At 38.7% G+C, this 14,925-nt stretch overlaps 1 protein-coding gene across 1 annotated transcript in view; it reads left to right on the plus strand.

Moving 5' to 3' along the window:
• Positions 1-14,925, plus strand: part of LOC112560593 (low-density lipoprotein receptor-related protein 1-like) — a 104,262-nt gene that overhangs the window by 70,826 nt on the left and 18,511 nt on the right. The window contains 21 exon segments of the mRNA XM_025232529.1: positions 291-524; positions 1,260-1,369; positions 1,693-1,709; positions 1,872-2,076; positions 2,529-2,718; positions 3,177-3,305; positions 3,447-3,584; positions 3,743-3,979; positions 4,383-4,535; positions 4,961-5,071; positions 5,661-5,774; positions 6,265-6,396; positions 7,073-7,192; positions 9,254-9,308; positions 9,310-9,503; positions 9,923-10,045; positions 10,638-10,766; positions 12,280-12,485; positions 13,191-13,355; positions 13,550-13,669; positions 14,385-14,700. Of these exon segments, the coding sequence (XP_025088314.1) occupies positions 291-524; positions 1,260-1,369; positions 1,693-1,709; positions 1,872-2,076; positions 2,529-2,718; positions 3,177-3,305; positions 3,447-3,584; positions 3,743-3,979; positions 4,383-4,535; positions 4,961-5,071; positions 5,661-5,774; positions 6,265-6,396; positions 7,073-7,192; positions 9,254-9,308; positions 9,310-9,503; positions 9,923-10,045; positions 10,638-10,766; positions 12,280-12,485; positions 13,191-13,355; positions 13,550-13,669; positions 14,385-14,700 (3,198 nt within the window).

The following is a 14,925-nucleotide window of genomic DNA, read 5'->3' on the forward strand; positions in this document are numbered from 1 at the left end:
GTGCATTGTACCGAATAATAATGAATGGGTTTTGGAGGCTGAAATTTACAGATTAGATTTATATCGTCTATATCTTCTGATATCTGGAAAATCACAAACCATTCAGATTGGTCTTTAGGCGATATCAAAAAATGAGTGAATAAGGTAGCTTAAAGTTGTCTCCACAAGCATTCCTAAATTAATTAGCTTAAATTAATTAAAAACAAGCATTTATGTTACACTTAGCAACACACATAGTATGTGAAGTTGAGTTAGATTGTTGAAAAGACTTTGACACTTTCTGTTTACAGACTATGATGCCTTCCTGCTGTACTCTAAAGTCACTTCAATTGAGAGCCTTCACTTGTCCAACAAGACAGACTTGAACGCTCCTCGGGAACCCCTGCAGAATGAACAGAAGATGCAGAATGTTATTGGACTTGCCTACGACTTTGATACACAGCGTGTCTTCTTTAGTGATATTCAGCGTGGGGATATTTGCAGTGTATTCTTCAACAACACCGGATATAAACAGATTGTCAGAAGTAAGGACTCTAGTGATTTCACGTTATGGGGGTGCTTCTTTTTGTGATGGAAATTAATTTTATTATAAAGTGATGTAGAGAATCTCTTAAAATAATAGAAAATTAGCGGTAGACGTACTTGTGCATCCAAGACAAGCCGTTTTGGATCTTTGGACCTTGTTAATGAGCATGAGATTGGTGATATAGGAAATTGTAATCATTTGCCCATGTGTAATAGGGTAGATGGGGATTGCTTTCCTGATCTCACCACAAGAACAAACACAACACTCTCATGGGTTACAAGTCCTTTTACAGTTCGATAGTTTTGGCTAAGGCGAAACCTCCACACCAACACACTCGCACTCTCGATGAGTCGTAACTTTCACTCTGTGCTCTCCCTCACATCCTGTCCTCCTGCCTTCTTCCCCCGACCTTCACACTCCACTTCTCTCTAAAACATCCCCGCACCTTTATTTTATCACCAGTTAACCCCATGCCGCGCTTCTTTGGTCACAGGTTTGTCACCCGGCCAGTAACCACCCCCTCAACCGCGCCTGTACCTTTCCTGTGAGCATGCATGTGTATGTGTGCCATGTTCCATACTAGTATACATGTAACCAATGCAGAATGTCTGATATCCTGTTCAATGTGTGATGTATGTTTAAAGAGTGTATTCCCGAAGATGCTCCTCACACTGAACTCTGACACAAGGATTTGTGGAAGCTACTACAATGTAATTATTGCTCATCTGTGCAGATGTGGGATCAGTAGAAGGGCTTGCGTTTGACCCCATGCATCAGGTACTCTATTGGACTAGCTATACCAACTCCTCCATCAACTACCTTAACTTTAAACCTCAGGACACAGCCTAGATGTCCTTCAACCCAATAAGTTAGTACAGCTGTCTTCTAGTGACCACCCGCGTGCCATTGTGGTCAACCCTTGCATCAAGTAAGTTGGAGAATCACTGGGTGAATATCTTGCATAATTACTTTGAAATGAGAATGTTACAGGTGGTGATAGCTTTTGTCCCTTCACTTACAACTCTGAGGCATTCAGTGACCAGACTGACATTGTTGAAATAATTGAAGTGATGTTAAATTTTATATAGACACTTTTATTATTCCATTCCAAAAAAATTATCAAGATTGTATGTTTGAGTTTTGGTTATCAGAATTTTGTCTTGCAGATAAAAGACCAACCATTGTATTCCTTTATGATTCACATATTGCCATTCTTTATTATTTCTGTTATTGACAGAATTGTTCCTATTGAGCCCAGTGCTTTATGTAATGTATATACATCTGCACATCTTTCTACTGAAATTCATTTTCCTGGTCTCACTCAAGTTCATTGCTTGTTCCTCAGGCGATTGTTCTGGACAAACTGGAATGACCACCAGCCAGCCATACAAACAGTGCAGTTCAACGGTCACAATGCACAATCCATCATCTCTGATGATATTCGCACTCCCAATGGCCTGACGATTGACTACGCAGCCCAGAAGCTTTACTGGTCTGATGCTCGACTGGACAAAATTGAACGCTGTGACTATGATGGTTCAAACAGAGTAGTAAGTTGTGTATTTTCTACTTTAGTTTCACATGCATATGTAATTTTTGTGAATGTGCAGATGTGTTACACACCATCTAGAAACAAACATAACTTAAGAAGAACAACTTCGCTATCAAAATAGACTCGAAAATAATGAAAAATCATTAGCTGTCTTCATGCGTTCACTTGTGTCGCCATTGTTTATAAAAAGAAAGGTACATCTGTAAAAATTCAAATCTTCAAATTATAACATCTTCCTGTTTCTATGTTAAGGGATCCAACAGAATGATTAACATCGCTAAATGACTGGATTTCATCCCTTTTTGTTTAAATAGCTTTGGAGTAAAAGTTATTAAGTGTGATGGAGACGGCCCAGACTTAATAGTTGCTGAATGGGCCAGACTCAAAAAGTTAATAGAACTGCACTTTGTGCCATTTTAAAGAAGTGCCTTTGGTGACTTACTTTTCCAGGTGATTGTGACATCAGTTCCACAGCACAGTTTTGGTATGACAGTCCATGGAGATTTCCTGTACTGGACAGACTGGGTGCTGCGTGCTGTGCTCCGTGCAAGCAAGTATGATGGAACAGGACTCACGTGGCTGAGCAAGAACCTTCAGCGCCAGCCCATGGGCATCATTGCTGTAGACAAAGAAGTCAGATGTATGTCACCACATTCTAGACAAAGAGGTTACATGTAGATGAACTCGTTTCACTAAATTACACTTAATCTGGGCGTGCACATTCTTTCAGCAATAGAAGTTATCTTTTTAACTGTTTGGATCATGATGTTTTAGTTCCTGTACAAAGTATTTTGGAGAGGACAATATGAAATACACCCTTCTAACAGTATTCAACTCCATCTACATTCAATACGTGTTGAAACACACACCAAAGACATACTGTGGAAACACCAAGATGAACATAGTTTGATTGGGGTGGGCTGGGGGGATAAAAAGTATGAAATATAAATGTACACTTACAAAGAACGTTTTATTTTTAACAGATTGAAATGTTAGAGAAGAATATGCACAGAATGCTGATCTAAGTAGCCTTAGGAAAATGTTTAGTTTATTGTCTACACATCAGATTTTTTTTTTTATGGGAGGTTGTCTTTGCAGGTGAGAAAGACCCATGCCACTTGAATGCATTTGGGTGTGATGAAATCTGCTCTGTTCTTGCTGATGGTACACCTGAATGCAGATGCTTTAAAGGACATGCCCTGCTGTCTGACAAAAAACGCTGTGTTGGTAAGTTTTCATTTCTGTAGATTTAAATTCAAGTGCAGACTCAGAAAAAGGGAGAGAAAAAAAATGAGGACTATATATATATATCTGTTATAATAGAATACTGTGTTTTAAATTCAAATGCATACTTTTCATTTGTTTCAGTTGAGGGACTTCAGGAGCTTTGCCAAGATGATGACTTCATCTGCCACTCCAAGTATCGCTGCATACCTCTCAATGCAACTTGCAATGGCATTATCGACTGCATGGAGGATGGCAGTGATGAAAATGAATTATTTTGCTGTGAGTGTCCGTGGACAAAGCTTAGCTTTTTCATGTCATTTATTTCTTTGCGAAAGTAAATGTTCTAAATGTAATCATAGACTGACAAACATGGTGTGAGTTCTTACCAGAAGAATTTTGCTTGGAAAAGTTCACTTTGATCTGTTTATGTCTTCTAGTGAACCGGGAGTGCCCAGCTTCCTACTTCAGATGCACAGATGCTCAGGGCTTGCATCGCTGCATTGAGATGCATCATGTCTGCGATGGAGCAATTGATTGTGCAGATGCATCTGATGAGGAGTTTTGCCCTTGTCATGAAGATGAATTTCGCTGTAACAATGGCATGTGCATCAAAGCCAAATATCGCTGTGATCATGACAGCGATTGTCCAGACCATTCTGATGAGATCGGATGCAGTAAGTTTTCTTTACATCAAGTAACCAAAGTTAAAAGTAATGTCCAGAGCACCATAATAAAAGCTGCATCTACAATATCATATTATCTTTGCACTCTTTTCAGATAGAGTAATAATAGCTGTCAGATATGAACAAATTTGCCTGATCTGTAATAAAAATATAAACTATTCACTATTTATCGTGCATTATTGCTTTTCTCATTTTTTAAAAAGAACCCAAAACAGAAAACGTTTTCAGCAAGGACAGACAACATGGCTGTTACTTGTTTTATTTATGAGCTTGTTTCCTGCCATTTTCATTTGCAGTATGTCCACTTCTGTTACATATCACTTTCCTACTACCAACATTGTGCAATAAAAATATACTTTATTGATGCAAACAAGTTGGATTCACCCTGTTGTAGATTTTGACTGTTCCGGCCTGCAAACATTGGGGGCCAAGCATGAGGAGTTGGTATCCTGCAACACTACCTCCATGTGCATCTATCCTAGCTGGATCTGTGACCGCAGTAATGACTGCTGGGACAACAATGATGAGAAAAACTGCAACTATACAAGTACAGAATCACTTTCATCTTCCCATTTTCTAGGAATCAAAAGTCTTTACCTCCCAGAAATGTTTCCCAAAGAAATTTGGGTGGATACTCATCTTCCATCCTCAAGATGTAGGCCTACAAAGATAAGCATTTACAGAAAAAGGTCAACATTTTCCAACTCTCCCAATGGCTGAGACCTTTACAAACATACCTGTGTTATGTCCTGTGGTATTGACTTCTCTCTATGCATGGTGATGTTTGTACATTTGTAGGTGAAGAATGGAAGAGGGAATAGTCACACAGACTTGGGGAAGTGCTATCTTGCTCTGGCTTTAAAGTATAATATGAAGTATAGAATGAAGCTCTGGCTTTATCTAATGAACTTCTGATGATTTCATTGAGACTGCTCAAATAGTTCCTTCATAAAAATGTGGACAATGTTTCAGACAAAGAATGTCTTGACAATATCTCTTGCAATGATGGGACCTGCATCTTGCCTCAGTGGAGGTGTGACAAGGATTACGACTGTGCTGACCAGTCGGATGAGGCAAACTGCAGTATGTATCGTAGTATACCAACTTGTATTTTGTTTTAAAATATTTCATTTATATCTATAAATGTAGTAAACAATAAAAATAGAACTTAACTGTGTGATTATCTTTTTGCATGGTGCAACGATGTGATCATTATTGTTTGGTCCTTATTACTGGTCATAACTGTGCAGCATATAAGTTTAGAAAAGTCATGTAGGTAAAAGCACAGCTGTTTTGAGATAAACTCTTAGCCTGTCACAAAGTTGTAGGCTGTCAGATCTCAGCAAACCATTTAACAGCTTAACGTCTGAAACTACGATAAAATTAAACTAAAGACTTGCAATAAATTTGTTAAATAACTACTTTTTTCCGGCAAAGTCCTCGACCTCCACTTCCTATGACTTAGAGCTAGTATACTGAGCAACAGACCATAAAGTTTGAGCTTTCTTACCTCCATCAACATGAGAGTTCTTTCATTAAAGCAGAAAATTCGTCTACAAGCAGTCCAGAGATTTACATTTGTGGATAAAAGAAATCGTCGTTTAAGTATGCAGCATATAAGTGTGAGAAAGATCACGTGGGTAAAAGTTATTATTATTGCTTCAATGTGCAGCATATAAGTGTGAGAAAGATCAAGTGGCATGCAACGACTCCATGTGTGTGCCCTCTACTTGGATCTGTGATTCCTTACAGGACTGCAGTGACCACTCTGATGAACAGAACTGTGGTATGGGGAAAGGGAGTTGTGCTTGTTTGTATGTGTAGGTTTGGGCGTTATATATGTCAGTGGGCTGCTTTGTGTGACTACATACATTTTGTAGAGATTTAAAAATTATTTCTCATTATGTATTGTGAGTTATAGTATATAAGTAATATTGTTAAATTGTTTTTGATATATTAACACCAGACTATATAAAGTCCCACAAAACTTTTGAGTAAACACTTTGTGCAGCAAAAGTACATTGCGCAAGTATCAGCTAAACCATTAGATGCTTCTTGGATCACCTGAGAAAAGTGCGCTTATGGTTGCTGCATCCTCTCCCTTGCTTTTTCCCATTTTACATCTAACTCCATTCCATCAGTTTTAAATGGTAGTTTTTAATGCAAGGAATGTTAACTATGATCTATAGTTTTGGGTACGATAGATTTTGAAGATTTGACCCTGTCAGAAGAAAGTTCTTATTAATGTATCTCAAAAGTGTTTGGTATTACTGCAGATCACCGGAAATGCAACAATGAGACAGAGTTTCAGTGTAGTTCTGGTCGTTGTATCCCACTCGAGTGGAAATGTGACGGTGACACTGACTGCAATGATGGAGCAGATGAAAGAGTGGACATAGCTGGATGCAGTATGTTATTCCCTTTTATGTTCATTAGTTTTCAGTTTTTTATAAGTAGACATATTGGCTGATACAGCACAATAATGTCAGTGCTGTTCTTAACTTTATGTGCAATTCCACAGAAGCAAATGTCTTCATAACTACTGTGTTTCATACACAGTAATGCACACTGAGTAGTGTCACAAAATACATCATGCTGCACGTAAATAAATGAATATTTAAGGGAAGAAACTGCTGGGATATTCGGGAATTGTTTCATATAAAATACTTCCCTTAAGAAGCTAAAGTAATCAACCATTGAGGTATTTTGTTATGTTTGAAAGTAGGCATTGAGTCATTGGTCAAAAGCCATGTTTGAGATGGTTGCTGATTACTCAGTTTGACATGGGTTTGTATTTCAACAGCCGAAAATGACATAATAGTAAGGAATATTGGTCTAGTATATATTCTGTTTAATTTTTGGCTTTTTATGTTTGTTGGTTTTCATATCTTTCCCGATATACACAAAGTATCCACGTGTACTTAACTGCTAGTCATTTGTACTGTTAACATTCAATGTAGAATAGTTCCATAATTCTGCTATTTCCAGTGTTTATCATCTTTCCGTATAAAGCCACCTGAGATGATGAGACTTTCATTGGTTTATTCATTAGAATTTTTTGCAATATCTGTTTTCATTGTGCAGTGCCAGTGAAATGTGACTGGGATCAATTCCAGTGTCTCAACCGCCAGTGTATTCGCAGCATTTTCTATTGTGATGGCGACAATGATTGTGGCGATTTTTCAGATGAGCCAGAGTCATGTGGTATGTACTTTTTTCCACCTCCCAACAAAATCACAGCAAACAGTTTCCAACATCCAGTACTTAGGGTGGTTAGCACACTCCCCTTTCCCTTTTCAACCCCTTAACCCTTACAAAGCCTAACTTCAAACACTATAACTGTAACCCAACAATTCAAACTGACCACTGACCATCTTGGTATGCATAAGTTCACACACACATTACACATTTGCTTGCTTAACACCAGCATGCCTTTAAAGTTTTTAGATGTTATTTGTCATAATCAGTCAATACAATCAAAATGATCTTTAAATTGCAAAAGTGGCAGGATTAAGAGAATATTTATTCTTTGACTTTACTAGATGACGTGACCATAGGAGCTTTACTGTCTGTAATTACCTCCTCCTTCTGTGGCCTTAAAAAGATGTATCAGCTGAACACCAGTTTCCATCCTAAGTTTTTTTGTTTTTTTTTGTTTTTTTTTTTTGTTTTTTGTAGTTGGCTGCTTAGCTACCATAACATTCAGATAGGGTTCATTTTTCATGCACCAGTATAGGTTTTTCCCTGCTGTATGTCATCTTGACTGAATTTTTTTATTTGTTTTAGTACTGATGGTACTGGGTGTTGTTTGCCCTTGAACTTTAAAGTTCTCAGAAACCTTTTTAAACAGTTATTTGTGTATGCTGCCCCATGAGCATTACTTGTGTCTTCTGGTCAATAGCTGCTGGTTACATGTCAAGAGGAATGAAGCTATGAAGATGTCAAAACAAAGGCTAGCACTACCTTAATTGGCTAAAATTGCTAATGAACAAGCTAAGAGGGTCATGCTTCTTCTGTTGATCACCCTGCTCAGCTGGCTGAAGTCAGACCTTCCATTGTTTGTGGCATTTCCCAGTTGCCGTGTGGTGTATCCCAAGCTTATGTGGCGTATGGGATCTCAGAATTTTTTGTATAAGACAGTTGAAAGAACCTCAGCTGCTTGTAGGCTTTGCACTGGAGTCACCTATAAACAAAAGGGCATGTCTTCTTGGCTTCGTGTAAAGAATGGAATCTTTAAGTGAACAAAATTTTATGTAAAAGCATATTTTTTAAAAAGTTCTTTGCTGACAAACATCTGGCCCCAATCACCATTAGAAGACACATTTTATACATCTCAGCTTGTGGGATGTAGGACAAAACAAGGATCTTTTACCTTGTGGCAATTTCACAGCTTCAGCGCCTATGCAATATATGTTTTTTCCTTCTTGGAATTTTTTATGGTTTAGGCTAGATGAGTCATTTTCCTGGCTGACAGACTCTTCTTCACTGCCATAATAAACTTCCCAGTAGATCATACTGAAACCATTTCTTACTGGTTTTTACATACCTGGTATGGCATGTGGATCCAGTGGGCATGCTTGGGATTGATGTCAAGACTTGGGCAGACAAGCAGTCAGCTTTCTTCTGTTCACCTGTCTGGACTGTGTTAGGTGGGAATTTAAATGTGGTATCTGGGTGGATAAATTGCTGATTCAGGTGGGTTACCATGACTTCTAGCAAAGTTAGGGCAAACAAAGTTCTTGCCATAGCTTCTAGCCTGGCCTTGCACCAGAATGTGGCACTTGAAGACATTTTTTTGACTTCCTTTGCAGCAGATTCATTCAGTCCAAGAGGAGTGCAAGTAACTACTTGGTTGAGTAATTGCCTTAGCCATCCTTCCTTTTCTTGTTATTCTGTGGCCATGTTATCTGGTAAAACTGAAGGAGAAATTACAGTTAAGTAAATCGTCTTTCATCAAAACTTACCAGAAAGGACATAAACCACTCACTCCTCCCCACTGCTTCAACTGACAGCCAGCAGAGAAAAATTGGTCAGCTAATAGTACAATCTTTTGTAGGTCATGGGGAAAATGAGGGCTTATTCGGGGGAAGTAACTACTGAAGTTAATTATGCCACAGTTAGGGAGCTCTATGGATGAATATAAAAGGTAGTAAAACACCCATGGTCATGTCATCAAATAAAGTTTAAAGTTTTATTTCTTTGTTGAACCTTTGTTGCCTGGTATAAACTGCATCAAAGTGACTGGCCCAGGGGTATTGGTTTCAGTCTATGAAAACTGCACAGCTGAGGAGTTTAAATGTTCCATGGGCCACAAGTGTATCTGCTGAACAACGTTGCAACAAGATGTATGACTGCCCTGATCATTCAGACGAAATCAACTGCACAGAGACAGAGCTTGTACCTTGTGGCAACTCTAGTTTTTTCCAGTGTGGTGATGGCACATGCATTTCCCAAAGCCTTTTGTGCAATAATAAAAGCGAATGTCCAGATTCCTCAGATGAACCTTCCATCTGCAGTAAGAAATTATAATTATAACCATCTATACTATAAATGGCTGAATAAAAGTTATGTTTGTTTATTTCAAATATGCACTTAAGTGTCGTAGATTGCTCTATTTTATTATGTATATATACAAACATTAGTATGAATTTGCATTGGGTAGTGTCTTTGGTGACTAATGAAAAAATACTGCCTGGGAAGAAGATAATGCTTTTAAATGATGCTGTTATTGCTTAGTTGAAGACAGTTGCTTATGCATGATTTCTTTCAAAATTTTGCTATATTTGCTGGCATTTAGATTCATATGTATACTTAGTAGCATAGCCCATACACTATCAGTGGACTTTTATGATGAGCACAGTTAAAACGTTTATATCATCAATATAGTGACATCATTTATGAATTACATACTATACTGTGTATGTTTTATTTTAGATGTGAATGAATGCAAGTTCTTTAATGGAGGCTGCCACCAGGTTTGTGTTGACAAAACACTTGGCTTTGAGTGTCGGTGTCTCCCTGGTTTTGAGCTGCAGAGCAACAAAAGGGACTGCAAAGGTATCATTCTGACATCATCAGGATGCCTATTCTATTGGATGTTGAAAATTGTATTTCTGAGACAGAAGAATATATTGATGCCCATTTCTGTGAAAGATTCACCCATTATTACTGCCAGTTTGTCAACTACACAAAGTTGCTGTTGGTAGTGCCTTAGTCCATTTAATCTACAGAAAATGTTCCTCCAATATTCATCCAATTCAGTATTGCCACAGTGGAATCGGCTGTAGTCTGTCATTACTGCTTGGGCACACCTCAAAATCTTAGACTTCATTCAGCAAGCACTGCTGAGTATTTGTAAGACTCAGTGCAAACCAGTTTTTTCAAATCCTAGATTTTCTCACATCTGTCTTCCGATTGTTAAATGGCAATTAATGTTCATCAAGGAACATCATTAGTGCAAGAAACATAATACTGTATTTAAGAAATCTGTGCAAGTTTCATTTTATAGGTGGTTTATTGTACTTGTAAACAGTTTTTTATATTACCTTTAAGCGTTTTGTTTTCGCTACTTACAAACAGCAGTTTATTTTACCTATGAACGGTTATGCTACCTATAAACAGATTTGGTAGTTCTCATTGTTCTTGGCAGACATTGATGAGTGCACCACACAGTACCCCTGCAGTCATTTCTGTGAGAACTTTCCACAGTCTTTCACCTGTAGCTGTGCTGAAGGCTATGCCTTGGAGCGAGACAAGAGATCCTGCAAATCTGTCAAAAGTAAGTTTAAGACTGAAAGATTTGTATTCAAATCTAAGAAAATGTCATATTTGACAAGGGGCTAAAAATCTTGGCTACATAGCGATCATTATATGTAAAGACCTAATGTTTGTTTTCTTTGATCCAAAGCACTTATCAAAGTAGACACGGCTTTAAAAATAGATATATATATATTAAGTTACTGGCATCATTCTAGAAGTGAATGCAAAACGTTTATCTGCAAGCAGTCCAGAGAGAACTGTTATCTAACAATATAAACTACAGATATCTGTTATCTTCTTTTGTCTTGGTAAGCTCATTGCAGTTTTATGACCTCTGAAACCAATGTTCATATGCAGTTATGCACATATAAAATGTCTATTCAATATGTTTTCAAATTAGAACATTTGCAGAAACCTAACATTTAAGCAGTTATGAGCAGTAACTGGTGTTTGATGCTATTAGATGCATGCAACTTATCCACTTCCAGTTGGGGAGGTTGTGACAAAAAATAAAAGTATGGAGGCTCCATACCTGCAATGAGTACATGCCCAATATTCGCATCAGGATTGCTACAGCAACAGCAGCAATGGCTAGACTAGATAGGATCTGGCATAGCCATAAGATAAGGTTCACCACCAAGCCTAGTTAGTCATCCCAGAGAGTGATGCCAAAGGTGATTCAGAACTGCCTCACATCAGTAGCTGAGAAACTGTTAGCTAAAGAACAGGTTAGATTTTGTGCAGACAGAAACACAGCTGAACAGATATTCAGCAGTTTGCATCCTGATTGAAAAGCACCACTAGCACAGTAAGGATCTCTGCCTTAACTTCATCAACTTTAAGAAAGCTTTCGATAGAGCATGGCATGAGGGGCTATGGCACGTGAAAATTTAACTTTTAGGCTGGTCTTGTTTGAACCATCAAAGTACGACGGTTCCAGGAATGCGGTACTACTAAACAATCATATGAGTAAGCTGTTTCCCATGATGGCGGGCATTTATTTGCCAGGGTTGCATTCTGTCTCCAGTGCTGTTTAACATCTACTTTGAGCACATCATGCTGCATACACTCCAAGACCACCACACCTGCATATCAATTGTAGAGAGGCTACTAAGTAACCTACATTTCGCAGAGAACATGGATAGCAACAAGTCACTACCATCAAGCAGCAGAAGCTGACATGGTTTGGGCATGTCACTTGAAATGACACATTGTCAAAGACAGTCCTGCAAGGCTACATGGAAAGTGATCACAAAAGAAAAATTGGCTTGCAAATGTGAAGGAGTGGACTGGCCATCCACTAGGAGATCTAGGGCAGCACAGAACCATCCCTGACAGTGAGCCTACGCTGCTGATACATCTCAGTGTCCCCTATTAATGGTTCTGTCATGTTGGGTCCCATGGGCCTAACCAGTTAAAATGTAATAAAGACATAAAGTAGTGTTCTTCTTATGAGATGTATATATAATTTAATTTACGTTATGTAAATTTGTGTCCACTGTTGATGAGAATATGTTTGTACATTCATCTAGGTCCAAAGCCTCGTCTGTTGCTGGCTAATCGCTACTACATTCGCTTGGTGAATATGACCACGGGTAGCAGTGCCATCTTGTTTAGCAATCTGACCAATGCTGTTGCTGTGGATTATGACTGGAAGGAGCAGTATGTATACTGGACAGACATCACCAGTTTCAACAGCAGCATCAACCGCATGCCTTTCAATAATACCTTCCACAAGGTAGGCAAGCTAGCAGGTTTGCAATATTTTATTGACACGTCCCTTTTAGACAGGATTTGAACTGCTGATTAATCTGCAGTGCACACCATGTTAAAATGAAGCACATTCATAGGTTCTGCAGTTATAACTGATGTGCTTGGCTGAGAGTTTGATGAATGCTTTTGGCTTTCAGATACATTTTTATTAGTCTTTGTTTTGTCTGCCAATGCCTGTCACCAATACAGTGAGGGTTGACTGTCCTGGGTTCAGCTCTCGTCTTGGGCATGCTGTCCTTTCTCTGCATGTTGCATCTGTTTGCAGGGCTGGCTGCCTTAGCCGTGATATAGCCTTAGTTACTGGCTCGGCGTAAAATGCCAATTACCCCACCCCTTGTCTGCCAATGGTAACGAGAACTTTACATAAAACATTAACACAGGCTATGAAAAGAATTTAAAACAACTTTATCAAGTTCATTTATGCTGGCACTTACAGTCTCTCGTTAAGCATTAGAAATTTGTACACATTCATATTAATTTCTGCTTCAAATAGAAAAACAAAGATGAGTGCAACATCAGTTCTAACATATACATACAAATGGACACTGGAAAGGGAACAAACAGTATGGCTATCTGCACATTCATGTGTGTGTCCTATCCTAAATAAAGAGGAATATAGTTTGAAATGTTGATATAATTTGAAGTGATTTTTTTTTATATATATACAAAGGTGGAACCTCAAGTTCTACACAGCAGCACAGTACGTAATCCTGATGGTTTGGCTATTGACTGGGTGGGTCGCAACTTATACTGGTGTGACAAGACTACAGATACCATTGAGGTGTCACTTCTGGATGGCCGATACCGCCTTGTTTTGTTACGTGAAGGCTTGGAGGTTAGTTGTCTTTAGTATTAATCACTGAAAGAGATTGTAGAGTCTGCAAAAAATTGCATTTTTTTCTCAAAAATGTATTCACATAATTATTCTTTCATACAACCATTTCTTTTTTTAAAAATTGTGTGCACAAATCAAAGTGAGTATGAATTCAGGTAAACATGCAAGATTGCCATTGTGGTGTATGTGTGCAGGAACCCAGAGGACTTGAAGTGTTCCCTCAGCGGGGACTTCTCTTCTACTCTGACTGGGGTGACACACCTCATATTGGACGTATAAACATGAATGGCACCAACCATACTCGTATCATCGAGGTTCTAGCATTATAACTCATTTTATTATTATAAATCACTATGTTTTACCATATAAATCATATGTGAATGTGGGATTCTATGCCTTGAAAGCATTTTTTGAGTGATGATTTATATTATATTAAAACTTGAAAATTTGTTCTATAGTTTAATAGAAATGCTAGGAATTTCACTATAGTTTCTTACATGCGTAACCAAGTGGTGGGGGTTGTGTAGTGACGACAACAAACTTCCAACACTCAAAGGCAGGAACAATGGCCACTGTGCTAAAAGTCAGGGCTGTCTCTTCTTTGTCACATGCCTGTGCTCCCTCTCTCATCTGCCGACGTCTCTTCTCTCGTTTACGTCTCAGCTCTGCCCTTATATATGTACCTCTCGGAAGGGTAAACTTTCCGCGATCCTCCTATATGGCCGGGGCAATTAGCCATTTAACCCTAGCCAATCGCTGCCAAGTATCCTCTTTCAGCAGGTCCCGCCAACAACAATCATTCGCCGGCCCTGCCAAAACTTACAAGAACAACACCGGACTACCGGCCCTCTACACATAAATAGCCTGCATATATAAAATTAGCCATAATGTTGATGTATTTTTTTAATATTATTTATGAGACATGAAGTGCAATGATCTGAAAGTAACCTATTTCTAATCAGCAAACTTAACATTTTTTCTCTGTCCTAAGACATTTTATCTCACCACAGATTGCCTACTCCTTTGCAGGGGAACCTAGCCTGGCCTAATGCACTGACCATAGACTATGTGACAGGAACCATCTTCTGGGCAGATGGTAACCTTGACTATATTGGCATGGCTGATGTTGATGGAAAGAATCGCAGAGTGGTGATAGGCCAGGACCATGTGGTGCCCCATATATTTGCCATTGCAACTTTTGAAAACCGCTTGTACTGGACTGACTGGGGAAGACATGCGGTGACCTATGCAGACAAGTTTTCTGGCCTTAATGTTACAAACCTTACCACCCTGGTACACCGACCCATGGACATTCAGGTTGTGCACCCACTCCGTCAAGTGCCTGGTGGGTGCTGATCTTTTTAAATAATAGTAATATGTCGTTTATATAGTGCATAATCACACTCATGAAGGAGCATGTCCTCAGTGCTTAAGACAAAGAAGAGACCCAAACAAAATACAAAGGACAGAAGGAGAAACAACTATGCACACAAGTAATAAAATACAAACATAAAAGACACAAACAGGAATCAGGGAACAAGCAATAGGACAGAGAGTCATAAGTCTGCAA

This window comes from Pomacea canaliculata, linkage group LG1, assembly GCF_003073045.1.
Source record: "Pomacea canaliculata isolate SZHN2017 linkage group LG1, ASM307304v1, whole genome shotgun sequence".
NCBI classification, from domain to species: domain Eukaryota; kingdom Metazoa; phylum Mollusca; class Gastropoda; order Architaenioglossa; family Ampullariidae; genus Pomacea; species Pomacea canaliculata.